This window comes from Cryptotermes secundus, unplaced genomic scaffold (assembly GCF_002891405.2).
Source record: "Cryptotermes secundus unplaced genomic scaffold, Csec_1.0 scaffold1428, whole genome shotgun sequence".
Lineage (NCBI taxonomy): Eukaryota > Metazoa > Arthropoda > Insecta > Blattodea > Kalotermitidae > Cryptotermes > Cryptotermes secundus.
In genome coordinates this window covers 30428-50840 of record NW_019737416.1, presented here as the reverse complement: position 1 = coordinate 50840, position 20413 = coordinate 30428, and the positions used below count along the sequence as shown (strand labels likewise).

General features: G+C 39.5%; 1 protein-coding gene and 1 long non-coding RNA gene across 4 annotated transcripts in view; one reads left to right on the top strand and one right to left on the bottom strand.

Annotated features, from left to right (window-relative positions):
• The window catches only part of LOC111870433 (mRNA cap guanine-N7 methyltransferase), a 44252-nt gene extending 30455 nt beyond the window's left edge, over positions 1-13797 (bottom strand). The window contains exons 1-3 of one of the 2 annotated variants that reach the window (XM_023862733.2): positions 13567-13797; positions 13261-13445; positions 11085-11295 (exon numbers count right to left, since the gene is read on the bottom strand). In XM_023862733.2, the coding sequence (XP_023718501.1) occupies positions 11085-11295; positions 13261-13362 (313 nt within the window). In that variant the 5' untranslated portion in view covers positions 13363-13445; positions 13567-13797. Of the gene's footprint in view, positions 1-11084; positions 11296-13260 lie in introns of both variants that reach the window. The other variant, XM_023862732.2, reaches the window with a different exon arrangement.
• A 2506-nt stretch (positions 13798-16303) lies between these two features.
• LOC111870431 lies at positions 16304-19156 on the top strand. Of its 2 annotated transcripts, none has more exons than XR_002843845.2 (3): positions 16304-17031; positions 17657-17869; positions 17971-19156. It is a non-coding gene; the product is annotated as an uncharacterized LOC111870431 (long non-coding RNA). The 2 variants fall into 2 exon arrangements; XR_004513661.1 differs by lacking the exon at positions 16304-17031 and adding an exon at positions 17041-17569.
• Positions 19157-20413: the final 1257 nt, after the last annotated feature.

Below are 20413 nucleotides of genomic sequence, written 5' to 3'. Positions count from 1 at the left end.
CCCAAAAATAACTGGAATTTATTTTTGCATTTTTATTGAACTGTATATTAGTCCGCTTCAAAGTATTGTCCATGTGCATTAATGCACTTGTCCTAACGCTTTTGCCACTGCTCAAAACAGTGCTGGAATTCTTGAGGATGGATACTGTTCAAAGCCTTTAGCGTGTTTTCTTTGACTTCATCCACATCACGGAATCGCTTTCCTTTCAGACTTCTCTTCATCCGTGGAAACAAAAAAAAGTCCGACGGAGCCAGGTCGGGTGAGTAAGGTGGATGAGGCACAATCACCATGTTGTTGCTTGTCAAAAACTGTCGGACCGTCAAAGCTGTGTGGGCTGGAGCATTGTCGTGGTGAAGCAACCAGTTCCCATTTCTCCACATTTCGGACCGTTTTCGTCGCACACTCTCTCGTAATCTTCGTAACACATCCAGGTAAAAATGTTGGTTCACTGTTTGTCCTGGCGGAACGAACTCTTTGTGGACAATGCCATTCACATCAAAAAAACAAATCAACATTGTTTTCACATTGGATCACACTTGACGCGCTTTCTTCGGTCGTGGTCAAGTTGGAATTTTCCACTGGCTTGATGATTGTTTTGATTCTGGATTGTACCCGTAGCACCAAGACTCATCGCCAGTCACAATTCTTTTAAGAAATTCTGGATCGTTCTGCACTTCACTCTTCAAGTCGCGGCAAACATTCACGCGGTTTTCTCTTTGGTCATCTCCGAGCAAGCGAGGAACAAATTTTGCAGACACCCGTCTCATGTGCAAACCTTCGGTTAAAATTCGCTGGACCGTGCTCCATGAGATGTTCGTTTCCTCAGAAAGTTGGTCAATGGTCTTTCGACGATCTTCATCAATTGCACGTTTGATTTTGGCAATGTTTTCGTCATTTCTTCCTGTCGAAGGACGCCCGGGGCGTGGCATGTCTTCTGTTGACATGTTGCCAGATTTGAAACGGGAAAACCACTCGTAGACCTGTGATTTCCCCAAAGCATCATCATTAAAGGCTTGCCGAAGCATCCCAACAGTCTCGGCTGCAGTTTTCCCTAACAGAAAGCAAAATTTCACGCACACTCTTTGTTCCTTCTGGTCGGCCATCTCACTAATCGCCAAAGGGTTGAAACAGGAACGCACACAACAGAGCACCACAGACAAACCACTTAACTCAGACTGACGCCAGCTCACTAACAGTCGCGGGAGACCCCCAGCTAACACCACCTAGCAGCACAACTCGTAACTACAAAGCATGCGCGTGCAACAGGTCGGTTCCGGTTATTTTTGGGTCCCCCCCTCCCCCTCGTATATGCTGCTGGCCCTTGCCAGTGCAGGACTAGCAACCATATTTTACGGCCTCAGACTCGAGACCTCCAATTTCGTCACCTCCTACGACTCCTAGGGTCACAGCGGAGGTATTCAACCCTGCCTCCACATGGGTATGAGCCTGCAACCATCACTAAATAGCCTCCACACCAAACACACAGAAAACACAGCCCCTCTATTGTTCTAGATGAGTGTTTACCTCACTGTTGCACTGCAAAAGTCATGGTGCGGACCACACAGAAAACGCCGTACTTCCATTGTTGAGTGCATGTTGCAGATGTTACCTAGCAATGGCCGATGTTTACAGATTCACTGCTTAGCAATGGGTCTATACACCACAACATTATACGCAGAATGAAGTTTCAGCAATGGGAACACGAACATTGGTTATTTTAGCAGATGTATACTTACAGCACTTAGAACATACATCAATTGCACTTATTTTAAGAAAACATCAAATTACAGATTACGATAGATATGTGGATGACATTCTAATCGTATATAACGTACAGAAAACAAACATTATCAATGCACTAGAGGAATTTAATGCAATACACCCTAAACTTAAATTCACTATGAAGCAACAAACTCAAAATAAGATAAATTACCTTGATTTAACAATCACAAAGAACCAAAATGAGCTGAATTTCAAGATATACAGGAAATCTACCTCCACAGATATCATACTACATAATACAGCCCATCACCTATATGCGAATAAGAAATCAGTTATCAACCACCTATATAACTGAATGAATATACACAAGATCGCTAAAGAAAATAAAAACAAATAAAGAGAAATTGTAGCTCAAAATTAAAAAATTACAAGTACCTTCCATAGATCAAGAAGAAGGAAAAGAAAAAGTCACCCACAAATAATACACACACAATACAAAAAGACAAATGTGTCATTTTATATAGTTTGGCCCTCATGTAGGAACAATCACAAAGTTGTAAGATTTGAGGTTTGTACAGCAGAGAGTATGATGAATGCCATCTTCTGGAATGTGGCACCATATGAATACTGTGTTAACTGACATTTCAGAGGAACATATCGCCTCCAACTTCAGGGTATAAGAAATCCACAAGGGAGGAACAAGCGTAAGCAGGTGGCTGCAGACTGGAATTAAAAGTATTTAAAGGCCGATGTCAGACGGCACAGAGCAGAGTGTGTATTCGGTGAGTATGTATTACTGTGTTCGTTGTATTCAGTGTATTCATTGTTGTGGTGAACAGTACAGTTGTGCACCAGAGTAGTTGTAACAGGCTAACATGACTGATTCATGTAATATTATGTAATGCTGTCAAAAATAAACAAAGTTCATCGTTATACTAGTAGAGTGTGGTCCAGGGACTTGTTCAAAATACCCTCTCTCATCAGAGCAGGGTCTGTTAAGCCCTGAGTGGAATTCTCATGTTCGCAACCTGAACATTATTCCTGTTTCTATCCTCACACCACTCCCGATACCCTCGACGTGGTTATAAGATCATGTGGCACCCAACTGTAGACAAGGAGTGAGTGGGAGGGAAAAAACAAAATAAGAGCAGTTATAAAAAGTGGTGCCCAACACAAGGCTACATTAAAGACGCAAAATAAACCAGTCATATTTAAGATTAGTAACATAATAAATCACCATGTAAAAGGGGTAGAATAACTGACATATACAGGGTGTTTCACGACTTTAGGGCATAACTGCAGGATGTGATTTCCTAGGTCTTTGTGATCAAAAACGTTCATATAAACATGTGTCCGATTTTGGATGGTTATGGAGTTATGACGGTTTTAAACTCAGAACAGAAGGTAACAATTACTGACAATAAATGGAACAAAATAATAAACCAGCATAATACATGATACATTTAAAGTATTAATGTAAAGTTAACTTCGTGAAATTATCTTTAATTTGAATTGATTGGTGCTTAAAGCTGATTTTCGAAAATGCCATCACCGGCCACAACACAGGCTACCGCTCGGTTGTGAACCGCGCGGGTAGCACGTAGCAGCTTCAGCTGGCTGTTTCTTATGTGGTTAACGGCGTCCAGAATGCAACCGAGCAAAGCATCTCACATTGCCACCTTCACATTGTAAACCAGTTCTTTCATCCATCCCCACACACAATAATCCAGTGGGCTTAAGTCTGGAGGCCTGGCTGGCAATTCTTCATGTACTCATACGTTGACTGCGGTGTACCTTACGAACAATGCCTTCTTCATTGATGCCTTCATTAACACCACGCTCGGCTGCAATACGAACGTCAGGAAGTCTACCGGTATCTCGCAATGCCTGGTAAACTCCAGTAAACACTCTCCGGTTTAGTATTCTACGATTTGGAAACCATTGCTGATATTCAACTATGGCAAGAACCGAGTTACTGTCACAAAACCCGCACACATAAATCATATCTGCATACTCCTCCAATGAAAATGTAAATGGCATCGTGAACATAACAGACGCACCGAGATGAGAATTGTTCTGAACACCAGTAGCCGCCACACTAGCCATGGCCAGACATACCAACCCACCATGCCTTAGGTACCTCTCAAGTGTCGAGATAACGAGAACGCTCTGTCTGTAGCTGGCTAAAAATAGTGACCCGCCAGATGATAGACGCGGTTCACGCGAAGGCGTGTATGGGAATGAAAAAACGGCCATAACTCTGTAACCGTCCAAAATCGGACACATGTTTATATGAACTTTTTTGATCACAAAGACCTAGGAAATCACCTCCTGCAGTTATGCCTTAAAGTTGTGAAACACCCTGTATAGCTTAAGTGGGGTTTATCAGATACTCAAGGATTGCCCCCTTAGATATATAGAACAGGACATACTTTCAAAACAAGGTATAAAGAACATATTAGAGAAATAAAAACATGTGGACAAAGCTCAAAATTTGCCCATGATACCATGGATCAGACCATGAAAACACTACACGTGGAAAGAAAAGGTACAAGGTATGGTAAAGGTAAAGCTATCCCTGTAACAGGCCGTGAACACCCATAGGGTTGTGAGACATCAAGACTCCCATATTTTCTCTAGACAGTCAGCTCACAGATGGCAGTAAGGTTGTCAGCTTTACACGTCGGCAGCCCTCTAACCCCCCAGGAAGATTCCTGGTATTCATTTCTGTTAGAGGCTGAGGACAAATGCTAAACTCACTAGAAAACTAACTAACCAAACTCAGTGAGCAAAAGCAATCCTTTCAGTGGACCACAAACGTTGAAGCCGCCTTCCAAACGCTTAAGACAGCCCTGTGTGCCGCCCCAATTCTTGCCTAACCACAGCCAGGAGAGAAGTTCATCGTGGACACAGATGCAAGTAATGTCAGAATTGAAGGAGTACTCTCTCAAATACAGGACAGACAAGAGCGTGTCATAGCTTACTTCAGCAAGATGCTAAACAAAACAGAGAGAATCTGCTGCGTCACCCGACGAGAACTACTTGCCATAGTGAGGACGCTGGAACATTTCCACAAGTATCTATATGGACAACAGTTCAATCTGCGAATGGACCACTCTGCGCTTACCTGGCTCATGAGTTTCAAGAACTTAGAAGGACAAACTGCACACTGGATTCAGCACCTACAAGAGTACAACTTTACTTCTGAGCATCGTCAAAGCCGGAAACATAACAACGCCAATGCCCTTTCTCGACAACCCTGCCAAGAGCAATGGGCACACTGCCACAAAGTTGAGACACAGGCAGATGTAAAGCAAATACACGTTATTGGAACCCTACTGGCAGCTGGCTGAGACCCGGTTACCCTAAGAGAGGAACAGCTAAACGACCCAGACAGAGCCTAGTCTACAGGAAATAGAAACCGGACAACGACTGGAATGGAAAGATATCATGGATCGGAATCCCACATACAAAAGCTACTCGGCCCAATGGAAATCGCTCGCTATGAGAAACGGCATACTAGAGCACAACTGGGAATCCACCAATGGAAGATGTCAAGTAGACCAGATAATTATTCCTTGGAGTAGGGTGAAGGACATTCTGAGCGAACTACATGGTGGGCCATCAGGAGGTCATTTGGGTGTTAACAAAACTCTGAATAAGGTTGGGCAGAGATTCTACTGGCTCCAAGCAAGAGGCGATATTGAGAAATGGTGTCGACAATGTGACACATGTGCAGCCAGCCGGGGACCTCAGACCAGGAATCATGGGCAAATGCACCAGTATAATGTCGGGGCTCCCTTCGAGAGAATAGCCATTGATATCGCAGGGCCCTTCCTACAAAGCGACCAAAAAAACCAATATCTACTGATCGCTATGGACTACTTTACCAAGTGGCCAGAAGTGTACGCCATTCCAAATCAGGAAGCGTCGACAATAGCGGAAGTACTGGTTGCCAACTTTTTCTGCCATTTCAGCATACCTCGGGAGTTCCACAGTGACCAAGGCCATAATTTCGAGTCTCATCTGCTGCAAGAAGTTTTGCAACGCCCGGGAGTGAGCAAGGTGCGCATCATGCCCCTGCACCCACAGTCGGATGGCATGGAGGAGTGCTACATTAAAACCATCGAGGAGCACTTGCGGAAGGTCGTCACATCCCACCAGAGGGACTGGGATGAGAGGTTACACCTCTTTCTCCTAGCTTACAGGGCATCCACTCACGACACTACGGGCTTGACCCCTGCTAGCCTAGTGTTAGGACAAGAACTCCGACTGCTTTTTGGGGTAACCCCAGACAAGGAACTACCCACAACCGATTATGCAGCAGACTTGGTGGATCACCTATACGACATACACAATTATGCTTGACAACACCTGAAACTCGCCAGTGACCAGATGAAAACTCGGTACAATTGCAATTGCAAAGATGGGGTGGGAAGTTCTTCCACACCCCTCCTATAGCCCTGATCTGGCACCCTCCGACTACCATCTTTTCGGATTTGTGAAGGATCAGCTGCGTGGACGTTTTGAGACAAGGGAGGCAATTCAGAAAGCAGTGCGTCAGTGTCTTTGGATGGCTGGAACGGAATTTTACAGAAGGGGAATTTTCAAACTCCCATAACACTGGGAGAAATGTGTACAAAGAAGTGACGATTATGTGGAAAAATAAAGAAAGGTCTGTAGATTGAGGTGGTGTATTTTGTTTGTCAATAATAAAGCATGTTACTTTACAAAAAATTGTTGCTAATGACTTTCAGTACGACCCTTGTACATATGCTGCCTAAGCAGGGATTACAAATGAATGAAGCATTGACAGACACCTATAACCCAATATATGACATCTTAATAAAGGCAAATTCAAATACACACAACCTACCAATCCTAGAACCCTCTACGAACCTCCACACTAGTCCATCAACTTCCCCCTACTCCACCCCCCTAATACCCTCCCTTCCCCCCAACCCCCTTCCCTATATCCTGAGACAATGAGCTAGAAACCTTGAAATACAACAACCTGCAGAAGTATAGACCACGCAGCAATAAGTATACCATGAGAAACAAAAAATATAAGAAAACAATATTAACAGTAAGTACTAATGGACGGTTGTACTAATTGAAGTAGCCTTTGGTAAACCAATTTTAAGTTATAATACATTATTACTAAAACATATAAATTATTATAGATCGATCCAGTCATTACAGAAGAATGTATAAAAATAACATCATTAGTCCTCAAGAACACTGAGCCTGGTAATTACAGCATATTGAGGTGGCACAACAAATAACAGAAGAATTTGAGAAGCCCAAGTAAGGTCCGCTTCAGCTCTAGATACAAATCCGATCATAGCTTACCAATTTTTTAATTCCTTCTTATTTAATTTAAAATCAATTCTAAAATTAATTTTAGCTTAATCGAAAAAACTGTCAAGTTCAATGCTTAGTCTCACATGAGTCAATATCCACTAAACAGTATGTAAATAAACACAAGTGTAGCCACTTTATGGCCTGTGTATGAAGGTAGGAATAAAGGGATCTCACGTTGCAATCTAATAATTAATAATGTGTAACTGGAAACACCTGAAGATGACCCTATAAAGGTCAAAACATATAGTGTAACCGAAATTAATAAGAAATTATTGCTCTGACAGCCGAATTTGTATTATTGGTTGTACTTACACAACAGGATACAAACAATAAAAATAAAAAAATATAATAGCCAAACCCATTCATCTCTCTTTTTGTCTCAATATGTTTCTCCCAAACAGGGAAATGTCAAAAATAAGATAAAAACAAAAAGTTCCTCTTGGAGTCTCAACCCTCAGAAATTTGTTTATTGGTTCCAGTCCAGGCCAATTTCTTTTCCCATTCTTTCCTCCACAAGAAAAGTAATGGGACTGTGACCAAAAAAGTATGTAACCTTCAAATATTTCATAGCAATCACAGTGACATTTATGCTGGTTATTTAACAGCAGCACTTTCAGTACAGATTACTGTATAGCATCATATGGTAGTATGACTAATGAACTGGAAAAGAATTTGAAGGAAGCAGTCATGGTCTCAAGTTATTATCCTGGCATTTTCCTCAAAAGACTATGGAAAAACACAAAAGAACCTCAGTCAGGACAGCTGGTGTTCAGGCTGAGAGTCAAACAGAGCAGCTCCCAAATATGGGTCTAGAGCATTACCTCTAGACCATCATGATCAGAACCACAGCAACAAAATGTGAGTCCAAGGGCAGAGTAGTGCTAAATGTAAGCAACTACCATGAACTATGCGGTATATTCCTCACGTTACATGGGCATAATATAAATGAAGCTACAAAGAAAAGTACTGTTATAAGGAAAAACCTAGAGATGTCAAACATACCACATTCCTCAGATTAAAATGGTACAAAAAAACTCCATGGCTTTAGTCTGCAAGTGAACTATACCGACCGACTGACCACTTGTCAGCGAAGTTAGTGCCAACTTTAGTGAATAAAGGGTGTCGCGTGGTCAGCGCAATGAATTCCCACACCCATTACTTTTAGTTTTCTAGACTGGAGCTGCTACTTTTCCATTCAAGTAGCCTATCATTTATCTTCACGAGGCTTAGTGAACCCCTTTCCAGACCCACTACTTCTCAGAAAATCTGGTAAAATTAGAGGCCCGTTGTTATGTTGTATGTTATTATATAATATTTGATACTATTTGATGGGTGACTCCATTGTGTAAATGTTCGATCTGATGGAGAGATGGATGAGTTGTAATCCATCTTTCCATCAGATCGGATATTTACACAATGGAGTGCCCATCAAATAGTATCAAATAATATATAACATACAACATAACAATGGGCTTCTGAACACCACATCAGCCATTGTGTATATATGTCCGTATAAACATTACATATATTACAATTACAAATGCAACCTTCCAAATACCATAATATATACAACTTTTAACTGTACTTTTGACTATGTAAATGGTTATTTTAAGACTTTAACCTTTATTGTAATTTACATTTCATATCCACTCATATCATTTTATACCACTGTATACATTTGGAAGTTTAGTACTGTAATTTATATTTGACATGCAATTCAATAATAAAAAGTTTAATGTATTTGCCTGATGATAGCCTCTTGAAGGCTGAAACATGTAGCAAAAGTATCTCCTAGAGCTACTTACACATATTACTGATTATTGTGTTGTGACTGTTTTTAGTAAGATATGAAGTATGATATGTTCCTCATACTGCAAGGGCAAACTACACATAAGCTTAACAAAAAAAGTATCAATGAAAGAAAGAACCAAGAGATGCCAAATGGAAGTAAATACCATGAACAACATAACATGTTCCTCTAAATGGGGACACTAAGCATAAAGATCGATAATAAAGTATTAACAAGGGGAAAAAGTTAAAATTATTAATAAAGAGAAAAATGAAAAGGGAAGAAAAAATAATGAAAGGAAAAGGAATAAAAGCAGAAGCATTCAGTATATATTGTTATTCTCTCAAATTTGGTATCTTAACACAACTGTTGCTATCTACAGAACATTTCATGATGAAAAATGTTTTTAAGAATTTCATGTTGAAATTTCAATGGACTTTTTGAATTCTGCATTTTAGCATCCCGTTGCAATTGTTCAACTTAAAGTCCATTATTTATCGTCCATCAATATTGCACCACATTATATCATATTATTTCACCTCACACGGGGTGTCGTCCATTTTCATAAATGTATGTCTGTCCAGGGTGTTTTGTCTCGGCAGCTTGCCTCTCACGTTCGTAGCCTACTTTTCAGTTATGACTTTCATATGCCCCTGGTTTGCATGCTTCCTCCACAGCGCGTGATGTTGTCTTTACTAGTGCGGACGCGGTGTGTTTGTTCCTGTATTTATATGCCCTGGTTGTGAGGAGTGGGGAGAGATGGGGGAGGGTGCAGTGTTATGTTGTGTAATTTTGTATAGTATTTCAAATATAGAATTGTGTGTGTTGATGTTGGTGTCATTCATATGTAAATCTCCTTTACTAGTTTTGTAAATATGGTATTTCTCAAGCGTATTTAGATATTTTCATTTTGTTCCCATTGTTATGGTTTCCATGGTGTCTGTTATTGTGCCATACCTGTGTCCGGTGTTCAATATATGGCTTGAAGATCCTGAGTTACTATTGTTACTTTTTATGTCATGAATGTGTTCTTTATATCTGGTCTTGAATGTTCTTCCTGTTTGTCCGAAATATTTCAGTAGAAAATCTAAACATTTCATTTGATAAATTCCACTTCTATTATACTTATCTATTTGTGGCTGTGGCTTTAGTATATTTTGTATTGTGTTCCGTGTACAGAAGTACGGAAGTATAAAAGAAGTGGAATTCATCAAATGAAATGTTTAGATTTTCTACTGAAATATTTCGGACAAACAGGAAGAACATTCAAGACCAGATATAAAGAACACATTCATGACATAAAAAGTAACAATAGTAACTCAGGATCTTCAAGTCATATATTGAACACGAAACACACAGGTATGGCACAATAATAAACACCATGGAAACCAGAGCAAAAGGAACAAAATGAAAATATCTAAATATGCTTGAGAAATACCATATTTACAAATTTAGTAAAAGAGATTTACATATGAATGACACCAACATCGACACACACAACTTTATATTTGAAATACTATACAAAATTACACAACATAACACTATACCCTTCCCCATCTCTCCCCACTCCTCACAACCAGGGCATATAAATACAGGAACAAACACACTGCATCCGCACTGGTAAAGATAACACCACATGCTGTGAAGGAAATGCGCAAATCAGGGGCATATGGCAGTCATAACTGAAAAGTAGGCTATGAACATGAGGGGCAAGCTGCCGAGACAAAACACCCTGGACAGACATACATTTACGAAAATGGAAGACACCCAGTGCGAGGTGAAATATTATGCACCAAAATAACATGGGTATAACAGAAACTTTAAAGGATTCTATCTGGTTTTCCTTAAAAAGAGGACTACAGCATCTGATTTTAACACAAACTAAGACAGTGTAGCAGTTTTAACAGAATTTAATAAAATAAAATAATTGTAACATATCAAGACACCTGAAGATGGCCGTTTGGGACCGAAACATGTAGTGTCAAGGTGTATAATGTTAACTAAAAATTGAGTGGTGAATGGAAGAGTGTTGCAATATTGATGGACAATAAATAACAGATGTTAACTTGGACTCTGTGAAGTTAAATTCCAATATTTACCATCCTCTACACACTGAGGGAAACACTTAAAAGGAGTGTACTAATATGTCCTTCCCAAAGTGTTTTGAATATAATAAGATTATTTAAAATATATAATGGTGTAAACTAACTAATAATCATGCTTTTGATCCAGTTGTTGAAATTTCTGAGGTAGAAAATACGGCTCTTGCAGCGCTCAGCAAGTCCTTTCTCTTCTAAAGTATTATAGTGTGTAGCTACCACAGAGCCATGGCCTTGTGCTTCATTGTATCTTGATGTTGTGGAGAGGTCTGATGGCACGGAGCTATTAGTTGATCCCTCTCCTGTTTTAGCAACTACATTCTGGAAGAATAAAACATGTCTTAGTTCGACTTGCTTTTATTGAGAGGTCTGATGGTGCAGAGCTATTATTTGACTCCTCTCCTGCTTTAGCAACTACATCCTTTAAGAATAAAACACGTCTTAGTTTGGCTTGCTTTTATTGAGAGGTCTCATGGCACAGAGCTATTATTTGAGCCCTCTCCTGTTTTAGCAACTAATATTTCTTCTTCTTCTTCTGTAGCAACTCTACAGCCTAAGATCAATCTCAGCTAGCTCAACAATTTCATTTCAGTCCTGCCAAACTATAACACAAACCAGATTCATCTCAGCCACTGATTATTCTTGTGAAAAGTAATGAAACATGGTAATAACACACACAAACAGTAAAAAGGGGTCATGCATTTTATCCTTTATCAAGGTGCAGTTATGGTACCTGCATGTCGTATGTTGTAATTCATTTCCCTCTGTTGAAGAATTACTGATTACATTATACAACCATCACCAACATAAGTGGCCTCCGTAGTCTAGAGGTAACGTTCCCACCTCACGACTCGTAGTACGCGGGTTCAAATACCCGGCGGAGGTCGTCGAATTTTTAAGGGCGGAAAAATTCAGGGAACAAGTCCTCCGGGACTTTAAGCCGTGGGTCCCGTGTCGTAGATTTACGGCACGTAAAAGAACCTCATGTCTCTAGGAGACCTCTGAGCAAAATTAGGCCAAGCTTCCCACCCAAGTAGTTTCCAATTCCTCCGGTAGATGGGGGAAGTATCAGGCACCACTGCCAGAGGAGGGACGACCTCTCTGACAGAAAGGGACTAAAGTATTAGATACCACTGCCAAGAAGAGGGTAGAAACCTTGCTGGCAGAAAGGGACTAGGAACCCCTGCCACAGGAGAGATGACCTCGCTGACAGAAAGGGACTAACTATTAGATACCACTGCCAGTAAGAGGTTGGAACCTCGCTGGCAGAAAGGGGCTGATAGTAAGCACCAGTACCGGTAGGGTATGGAGACAGTAGAAATTAAAGGGGGACGCACAATGGACCAGTAATCGGTCTAAGTGCATGGGGAAACGCACCCCCTCAATACGGAATACAGAATATCATCACCAACATTAAGCTACACCAATACTTACAGCCTGTTAACAAAATTTATCAACTCTACATATAAAAATCAATAATGTTTACCAGTAATTGTGCCTCTCTTATTAACGAAGCATTAAAAAGTCATCTAAAAAATTATAAATTAGCTGGCAACATGTTGGTACACACTCCATTTATAACTAAAATATACCGAGATATTTTACAAAGTTTTAACTTTACTCTTACATAAACGGTCCAAATCATGATTAAACACTTTTTACTTTGCTAATTATGTCAATCAAGTGTTGGGGTAAAAAAAATACAACATAATTTACCATCCTACTTCATCTGAAGTGCTAAGGCAAAGAGTAACTTAACTTTCTCCCTTTAACTCTGACTCATTTCCACTTGTTGAAATGGACTTGCTCAGTGAAATGTAATTAGTCATACATCACAAATGTCTCTGTATACCGATGGACTGCCATTTCCATACCCATGTAACTTGACATAAAAAGTGGTACATTAAGCTGAAATTCTAAACTGTGGAGGCACCAGCTCCCCCATACCTGTTGGCATTCCTTCATCTTTATAAACATAATTCAAATCCTAATTGTCGGTTTGAATTTTTTATGAAAAATGAAAAGCCTAACATGACGAAGCATGGACAGCCACCAACCAAGAGATCCTGAGTGCTTCCATATATTAGAATTCAACCAATTGGCGTGACCTCGTCAACCATGACAGGTTCGTTTACTTCAATTGTCTAGTAATATCTATTAGTGTATTGCTGATATCGTGTGATGTGAGTTATAACACCGGTCCAAACCTATACCGCAGTCACTTTCAAAATCATAACAGAACACACAGAATACAAGAAACGTCTTACATCTATGAACAGATCTTACCTCACGCACTCCTGCGTAACACTCTACAATCCCAGATTTATCGGCACTGGGGGCATCATTTATTATACTAAATGAATCACAGTCAGGTTTCGATTCAGACATGTTATTTATTGCACAAATAAGGTGCTTAATTGTTCAAACCATTCGATAGCTTAACGTAAACGAGCACACATTAGAACACGAATCTGCAACCAAGTTCAAGCCAGTAGTTGTGTCAGAATCATTCACTGCAATTCCCTCAAAGCCCTCAAAACGTTTACATGCTTGTGTATCAACAACGCAAAATAATTTTTCCTTTTGACTTACACTCTCAGCTCTGTGCTTAACTTGGACCCGTACCAATAATCACACACGTAACTATCCAGTGTCCTGAACATGCCTAGAGAATATATCCCAATTCACTAACACAAAACTAACACAAAATACAACAAAACAAACAAAAACACACTCCCATTCCTTTAGTCCAATTTACTCTTCTCCTACGAAGTAGCCCTCGCCACAACTTAACCACCGCAACGACCACAACTGCGCAAGGACGTGGAGTGCATTCCATTAGTAATGGGCGCTATTGTAATCTACGGGGAAGTAATTGAATTGAATTGAATTGAATTTATTTACATTCTATAAATCCTAAGCAGGTTAGTACTTTTGGATACAGAACAAGTCAAAAGGTTACATACATAAGTACAGGCAATTTTAGCTTAAAAATTAATATAACTTAATTTTACATCATTCTCTATTTACATTGAAGTATTCATCTAAAGAGTAGAAGGAATGAGCATGTAGATAATTCTTTAACTCTGATTTAAACTTTTTAGTATCATTGCCCAAGTTTTTAATACTTTGTGGCAGATTGTTGAACACTTTTATGCCAGTAAAGTAGACTCCTTTTTGATATACTGATAAAGTTGATGAGGGTAGGTGGAAGTTATATTTTTGTCTAGTATTCACGTTATAGACATCAGAATTTAATTTGAATTTATCTTTGTTGTAAACAACAAATAAGAGAAGCGATAATATGTATTGCGATTGAAGAGGTAGAATTTTTAATTTCTTAAATAATTCTCTACATGAATCTCTACTTCTACATCCTGTAATGATTCTAATTATATTCTTTTGTATTTTAAAAATTATTACACTATGTGAAGAGTTCCCCCAAAATATTAATCCATAGTTCATAATAGAATGAAAGTAGGCATGGTAAACCATCTTCAATGTTTCCTGTGACATAAAAGGCTTAATTGATCTCATCGCATAGCAAGCTGCATTTAATTTAGGTATAATTTGTTCAATATGTATTTTCCAAGACAGTGTACTGTCTACATGTATTCCAAGGAATTTTGTATCAAGTACTTTACAGATTAATTTGTTGGCATAACTGATGTCCAGATCAATTTGGTGGTTGTTTTTAGTTGTGAATGATATGTAATGGGTTTTATCAAAATTTAATGAGAGTAAATTGGCTTCGAACCATCTGTTTAAGGCTTCAAATACAATATTTATGTCATTTTTAAAGTTTTCAAATTTAGAGTTCTTAAATATTATACTAGTGTCATCTGCATATAGAATTGGTTTAGATTTATTGTTGATGGTTTTAGATAGATCATTTATGTAGAGAAGAAAAAGTAAGGGACCTAAAATTGATCCTTGTGGAACACCGTGCTTTATAATTCCCCAGTTTGAAAATGCATTATGACTGGAGTTTTTATTATTTATTTCAACTCTTTGATACCTGTTTTTGAGGTATGATTTGCTCCATTCATTAGCTTTGCCAGTTATTCCATAGAAATTTAATTTCGATAGTAAGATATCATGATTAACACAATCGAAAGCTTTTGCTAGGTCACAGAAAATCCCTCCCACAATTAATCTGTCATTGAGAGCACTTAAAATATCGTTAGTTAGTTCATAGGTTGCTTTAATGCCGCGTACTCAGGTGAGCGTTGCGAGGTGACGTACGGGAGAGGACAAACGCAATTTCCGAGAATTATTATCAGCCTGAGTTGAACACATGTTACTGAATGGAACAGCGGAAATTGATGAAACGGCAACGAAACTCGCGGGAAGACTATGAAACTCAACTTCCAAGCAACGGAGACTGCCAATCTTCTCACAATTGCGTTGCCGCGTGGGTTCCTAGTGTCAGTTGTATTTATACATCCTCTTGCATTCATATATTATTTCACAAATTATTTACATCTTTAATTCAATGTATTGCATAGTCATCCTTCCACTTTACATGGTTCGGGTGTATACGGCAGTCATCAGGGGTCTTCTATTTTGCTAAAATTGTTGCACTGTTTGTCAAAATGTTGTATTGCGTGTGAACGGGATATTTCCTGATTAAAATAAATTGATCTTAATTAAAACAAATTAACATCCCAATATTTTCCTCAAATGCATAATGAAGAGCTTCATAACCTGACTCTTCTCTAAGTAAAATTAGAACGATCAAGTCAAGGAGGATGAGGTGGCCAGGGCATGTAGCAAGAATGGAGGAGAAGATGAATGAATATAGGATATTTATTGACAAGCCAGAAGGAAAGAGACCACTGGGAAGACCAAGTCGTAGGTGGGTGGACAATATTAAAATTGTTCTTAGAGAGATAGAATGGGATGGTATGGTTTGATTGATCGGCTCAGGATCTGGACCAGTGGAGGGCTCTTGTAAACACGATAATGTACCTTCGGGTTCGATAAAATACTGGGAAATTCTTGAGTAGCTGCAGAATTGTTGGCTCCTCAAGAAGGGCCCACCCTTATGAGCTCATGATTAAGTGAGTAAGTAATATTTTCTTTATGGTCGCCGTCCTCTCTTTTAAAGCTTTCTCAGCCGGTCTCTACTACTACCATATTATGACAGGATCAGTGTTATTAACTTTCACTGCAGAAGATAAGTGCACGAGATTATAAAATACAATCATGCATTACGTCGGACAAACTTACCCACTTACGGTGATGTGAGTAATAACTCAAACCAAGTTTCCTCAGTGTGCGCCTTCTAATTTGTAAACCATTTGCCTGATGGAAATCGGAGATTTTTCTCAGAAATTTCTGTTGCGTTGCGGTTGCAAGTCTCCACGGTGTTCCCTCTCCTTGTTTCCTACTGCAGGTTTCTCGCTGGGTTCGCTGGAGCTTACCTTTGTTGCTGTGAAGACAGAGACAGCACGTTGCTGCGAAATTTCCATTAACTTATACCGACTCCACATTAGCACATCCCAGAAGACGCTGCGCATCAAATCTATTTGCTGCTATTTGCTTCCCCAGTAAATGCCGTGTTACGTTTAGGCCGGGAGCACACCAAGGAAACTTGACAGCTCAACGCAACCGCGATTTCCGAGAAGAATCGCCGATTTCAAGCAGGCAATTGGTTTCCAGATTAGTCGGCGCACACTGCGGAAACTTGCATTCGATTAGTTACATCATCTAAAGTGGGTGTCTACAAGCCTAATTCGTGTACTTCTCGTCTGCAATGTCAGATAATAATACTGATCCTCCAATTATAAGGTGGTGGTTGAGAAGGCGTAAGAGGAGAAGACAGGAGTAGAGGAAACTTTGGGTGTATCCATTCTTTCGCGACAATTTAAACGCAGGTGCTTATTTTGTTTCGAAAGAACTTAAATCAGGATCCAGACCTGTTCAAATCATTTTACAGAATGAGCATGAAAGTGTTTCTTTATTAGTGGATCTTGTAGGACCTCAAATTCGAAGACAAGATACAAATTTTCTTACAGCTGTGCCAGCAGAAGAAAGACTACTGATTACTCTGAGGTAAGGAAAGTTTTATCTTTTTACCGATATACAAATTCTGCAGACATCTAAAGAAATACAATAACACTGCCAGAAAATATTCCTTTACATTATTTGTTACTGTCAATTTTTGTCATCTGTTCCATTTAAATGAGGGTCGACGTTTCCTGATTTCCTCCATTCCTTTTCCCAATAAGTTACCACTGACTGGGAGCTATTGTGTTCTTCTCGAAGAGATATAGTAGGATAGAAACTGAATGTCTCGCTCAACGCTGTGGAAGACTGCTGGTCACTGTCTGCACCTTCTAACAGCTCATCATTTAAATTCAGAGCTCAAATTTTAAACGTACGTTTCTGGTTAGCAGTCATTCATTCATGTCTGGGAGTAGGCTGTGTAACAATTCTGCATCTGGGTATGGAGTTTTTGACTGTGTTTGTTGCTTCATGTAGTTCATGAAACTCTTTATCATCCGGATCCAAGGCGGTTAGCTGACGTCGTTTGCCAAACAACAGCTGCCTAGAATCGTTTTGGTTTCTCTGACAAGAAGCTTGTATCACGGTAGGGCTCTCCGATGGTGTGATATTTTCCGGCATGTTTTCATTCGGCGCTTCGTTCATCTGAGTGTCTTCTTCGTTTTCTCCATAGAATGATGTATCCTCTTCTGTGTGCGGAGCTGCCAAATTGCCTTCCTGGTGTCTATCTTTCGTTATGTAAGGAATCATCAACTGCATCGCGTCATAAAGATAATATGGACGTTTTTTTAGTACCAGACGACCCAGAAGGTGTCTTATGCAAACGGCGGACGAAAACTGTTCTTAAATGTTTCCACCTCTCTTTACAGGCTGCGACTGAAAAAAGGTAAACGGATCTGACAGACATCCAGTGTAAAACAATTCAGACGGTTTAAAGCAAACTATTTAAATATTGCAACTTTGGTTCTGACATGTTTTTGTTTTCAGGTATTTGGCTACTGGCAGCAGTTTCGCAGCATTAAGTTTTCAGTTTATGAGGGGACAGAGAACAAAATCTGCCATAATAGCAGACACTACATCTGCAATATGGACGATATTGCAACCCCTGTTCATGCCACCACCGAACGAATCAAATGGAAAATCATTGCACGAAGATACCTTGATCTTTGGAATTTGCCAATTTGCATAGTTTCAGTTGATGGGAGACATGTCGCCATAAAATGCTTTCTTAAAACCGCATCACTATATTACAACTACAAGGGCTATTTTTCAATAATACTACTGGCATGTGCAGACGCCGATGCCCTATTTACTACTGTCCATATCGGAGATTTCGGCAAGAACAGTGATGAGTCTGTATTTAGGGCCTCTAAACTCGGAGAGATGCTGGAGATTGAAGAACTGCACATCCCATTTCCAACTTCTCTACCATTGGAAGAGAGCGGCGAAAAGTTTCCCTACTACTTCATGTAATGTAGTTTGTTTACGTTCGCGTGAGGATGGTGATTCACACACGAACTCAGGATGTTAGGAGTGTGTCACTACGTCTGGGAACGTAGAAGGTAACGTGAATAGCTGCCACCAGGTGATTTGACCTGAATCACCACAGGTAAGATGTTATTGCACTACTCCAACAGGTGAGATGCGCTGGCCAGCTGTGATGTTGAACTCTACCTGCCAAAGTCGTATAGCGTGTTGTGAACCGAAGCGTTGGGCGTGTAGATAAGTGAGATCTCCTTGAAGACTCGGATGTGTGAAATAAGGTAGACGACACGAGCTTGTGAGGTGAAACCAAACACTTTACTTGATCAAGACATGAAATAAGTACAAACAGGAATCAAACCCCCGACTTTACGAGAGCAGTACGCTCTCAAGCGTACAGTGCATGCTGCACTATCTTAATGGCTTTTACATCCCCGAATGGTTACAATATATAGTATTGTCTTTGGGTGTGGCAAAATCATGTGACTTCATAGCGTCTATTTCCTTATAAGGAGAGTGTTGTGCCTGGATTTTCCAGCTAATTCCCGGAACCATAACGTCACTCTCAGTGCCGTGTGCAGCTAAGATGACTTTATTTTCAAGTTGCGAAATATCTGTTTATAATATTATATTTCAGCATCCTGTTACACTCACACAATATATATGGACAAATACCGTCTTAAGTGCAACAATTTTACTGTAGTTTTTACTTCTTTTTCCTCTTCCACACTACATGTTTCGGCCCTAAATGGCCATCATCAGGTGTGTATCACTCACGCAACTGTTACACTGCTTGTTAAAAATTTAAAAACACCAGTCTTTCCAATTTTTCTCGAAAATAAATTTAATGCGACCTTGCCCTAGAAGAATGGTGACTAACAAAAGACGTATATTTAATTACAGACTACCTCGTGCAAGAAAAAGTGCAGAATGTGCTTTTGGTACTCTAACTGCCAAGTTCAAGATATTTGAGGGGCCAATGTGCTGCAAAGAAGAAACTGTGAATTCGGTCATCAAAGCATCTGTTGTCCTCCACAATTTGATCATAATCCGGGAAGGGATATTTTGCGAAGGAGCTGAAAATTATGCACTCAATCAATCAAGTCATCATGTTTTAAATTATGATGATAATGATGATGATGGAAGGCAAAGATTGTTGACGGGACAGCACCTGCGAAATCAACTGGCTGATTACTTCTTAACAAGAGCAGGAGAAATTCCGTCTCAGTGGAGTTACAATAATTGAATTCAGCTGATAAATGGGATTAACCCAACTGCTGGTATTTATCACAAAGCATGGGTCATATTTTAGTGTTTGTTTACATTGTTTTCGCAGACATATTCTGTATTTTTGTCTCATTATAAGTTTTGGTTATAATATATATATATATAACGTATACACACATACCAGATTCCTTAAATTCATGAGAATTTTTTCCCACGCCAAATCTACTTTGTCCCGCCTGGCATAGTCTGGATGGCGTTTGTCATATATGCCAGACTTTTGCTCAATTAAGTGCACAAGAACAAAATTATAAGCTTCGTCAACTTTTCGTGCCATCTTAATCCAGTATATGTGGTTGCAACTGCTTGTTCCACCTATTTTCCACAAATCAATTACTTCACCTGGGATCCATGTATCTTCCTTGCATTATATATTCGACTTCTAATCTTTGACATTATTATTAAGTAATGATCAGAGTCAATGTTGGCTCCCCTGTAGCTCCTGACATCCATCAAATCTGAACAATGCCTTACATCTATTAGCATGTGATCAATTTGATTAAACACATTTCCATCAGGGGATTTCCAGGTTCGTTTATGTATATCCTTATGATTTAACATTGAACTACCTATTACCATGTTTCTTGAGGACGCAAAATTTATTAATCTCATCCCATTATCATTTGACTTGTTATGTAGGCTATGTTTTCCAATAACCGATCTA